Source organism: Mus pahari, chromosome 17 (genome assembly GCF_900095145.1).
Source record: "Mus pahari chromosome 17, PAHARI_EIJ_v1.1, whole genome shotgun sequence".
In the NCBI taxonomy this organism is placed as follows: Eukaryota; Metazoa; Chordata; class Mammalia; order Rodentia; family Muridae; genus Mus; species Mus pahari.
This window is the reverse complement of record NC_034606.1, coordinates 3523780-3526365: the sequence shown is the minus strand read 5'-3', so window position 1 is coordinate 3526365 and position 2586 is coordinate 3523780. Positions and strand designations below refer to the sequence as shown.

At 47.5% G+C, this 2586-nt stretch overlaps 1 protein-coding gene across 2 annotated transcripts in view; it reads left to right on the top strand.

Annotated features, from left to right (window-relative positions):
- Snx31 (sorting nexin 31) overlaps positions 1 to 2586 on the top strand; it is a 59455-nt gene that overhangs the window by 19498 nt on the left and 37371 nt on the right. For both annotated transcript variants that reach the window (XM_021217170.1, XM_021217169.2), the window contains exon 7: positions 1614 to 1701. In XM_021217170.1, the coding sequence (XP_021072829.1) occupies positions 1614 to 1701 (88 nt within the window). The remainder of the gene's footprint in view (positions 1 to 1613; positions 1702 to 2586) is intronic.

Here is a 2586-nt window from a genome sequence, read left to right as displayed (position 1 = left end):
AGGAGGAGGAGGAGGAGGAGGAGGAGGAGGAGGAGGGAGAGGGAGAGAAACAGAGACGGAGAGATCAACTATCACACATGGTGTGGTACCTGCACATGTGGAGTCTACTGGAGTTCACTGTGGTCCTAACCTCTGTGCCCTGACATCTTCATCCATGGTTTAGTGACTAGCTATGCCACAGCCTCCTGGTTGATGGGGTGCTAGACTCTTGGCACCAAAATAGACATCTCACAACACCACAACGCCTCTTTGTTAGGGAATATTTGCTATAAGATGTGGATAATAAGTGAGTGCTTAGATTCTTTTTAGGAATTCCAACAATACGGTGAAAGATGGCAGCTTCATGTGACTTCTGCTTTCTTTCCACTGCAGTCTAGATGACACAAGGCCTTTAAAGCGGCGAAGTCAGATTGGTTACTTTACAGCTGTGGGAGGTGGTTCACAGGTAGACATCAAAGGACTTGGGCTAGGGGCTCACAGGTCCTGGCATGGCTCTGGGCACCTCTAGACCTATCTATTTATCTGAACCCCAGAATAAAATACCCTACCCAATGGGCTGGGATTTGATGAAAATAAAATATTGAATTTTGGGGGGATGAATTTCAGAAAGTTAAAAATACACACATGCAAGAGAATATTTTTGTTCCTCCCTGCCACCAATAATATTGCCTTACCGTCTTGTCTGAAAGCTGTTTGTAAACTGTGAATGCTAATTAACCAGTTAAGACTGCCTGTCCTGCGCACGCTATTCCAGAACACACATTTGTGCCTTTCACAGTGTCAGAGTTTATGGAATGACACTCAATTCACAAGGTGCAGCAGTTTGGTGGACTCTCCTGCCTACTTGGGTCTTAATTACTAATTTTTATTACTAATATTAACTGTCACATCATACATCAGAGAACACAGTTAATACATCTCTGCATTTGTCTGTATATGGTTTCCATAATGAGTACAAGTTAAAGAGAATGAATCAGAGGTTAAAGAAGCTGGTAATAGAAATGCTGTCGAGTCCGCATTGTCGCGATGGGACACCCGGGCGGGGTGGCTGTTGCTGTAGAGATCAAGCCTCAGGAGAGACAGGGTTTTCAGTAAAGACGCATTGGGCTGCAGGGAAGGAGGGCAGAAGCAGCTCCAGAGCAGAAACAGAAGTTCCAGGTCTAAGTGGGCGAACAGGAAGGTGTGGCCAGGTAGACAGCAGCCTCGTGTGGGCTCCATCTGCGTGGAGAACCAAGGTGTGCCGAAGGCTTATGACAGTTAGTTGGGGGTTCCTGTGTGCATGAGTGTATGCATGTGTGTATGTGTGTGTACGTGTGTGTGTATGTGTATGTATACATGTGTGTATGTGTGTGTACATGCGTGTGTACGTGTGCATATGTGTGTACATGTGTGTGTGCGTGTGTGTATGCGTGTGTGTGTGTGTACATGTGTGTACATGTGTGTGTGTGCCGCCACCCTGACCTGCATCCTCAAAAGAAAGTAAGACCACCAGCAAAAGGCTGTACAGTGGAGTTCCCCAGGGCAGAGTGCAGTTGAAAGGACAGGCTTACACGGTGTGGGGTCAGGCAAAGCAGAGCCTGGTCTTCACCCTGCCTTCTCCCTCCTTCCTCCAGTGGTGAAGAAGCTGGCCGATTTTGAGCTGCCTTACGCTAGTCTTCAGAGTTCTGAAATGGAAAACTGTAAGATCGGACTCAGAAAGTGGTAAGTTCCTATAGCATCAGAAGCCACTGTGGGTCAGAACCTGCCAGTCTTACCACAGCTTGGGAAACCAGTGTGCCAGTGTGTGTGTGTGTGTGTGTGTGTGTGTGTGTGTGTGTGTGTAGGGAATGGGGGTTTGGAATAAAAACTGGCTTTGCTCTGGGCTGTAGTAGCTGAAGGAGTTGTTGATAATTACAAGCAGGTCTGATGACTGTTGGACTGTGCTCTGCCCGGAAGGCAGAGGGGGTGACTCCAGCAGTCTAGTTTGTGGCTTTGAATTTTGAAGGGATAGTCCAAGCTACACAGCACCTTTTGAGAAATCATTAAAACCTGTGGCTTGAGTACTTGAGAAGGAGAAAAGGACCCTGCTTCCAGTTAAGGGTTTAGACCATCATAACCCTTGTAGTGATGCAACACTGTGTCTGTGTGGCCTTTCCTAGAAGCGAAGGTTCAGCTTGCCAGGCTTTGCGAGCCCCCTAAGCCTCAGTTTACATGCTTGTAAGATGGGAGAATATTATTGTGAAGATTAAAGCAATCCCAAATTCTCAATAAAACCTGCTTGTTACTGTCATTGGTAAGAACAGCAACAATAACAGAAAGTCCCTGGGCTGAGTCTTCCCAAGTTCACACTTTCCTGAGGGCTGGAGAGAAAAAGAGTGTGGCCAGACTGCTCCCCCACACCTGACTTTGCTCACGAATAGGAAGAAAAGAGGCACACTGCTGAAGCTGAAGCTGAGGGTCAGATTTCCACACGAGAACAACAGGATATAACACCCTGGGGTGTCTAGCCCCCTGTCCAGAGGGTATAACACCCTGGGGTGTCTAGCCCCCTCTCCACAGGATATAAAACCGTGGGGTGTCTAGCCCCCTCTCCAGAGGATATAACAC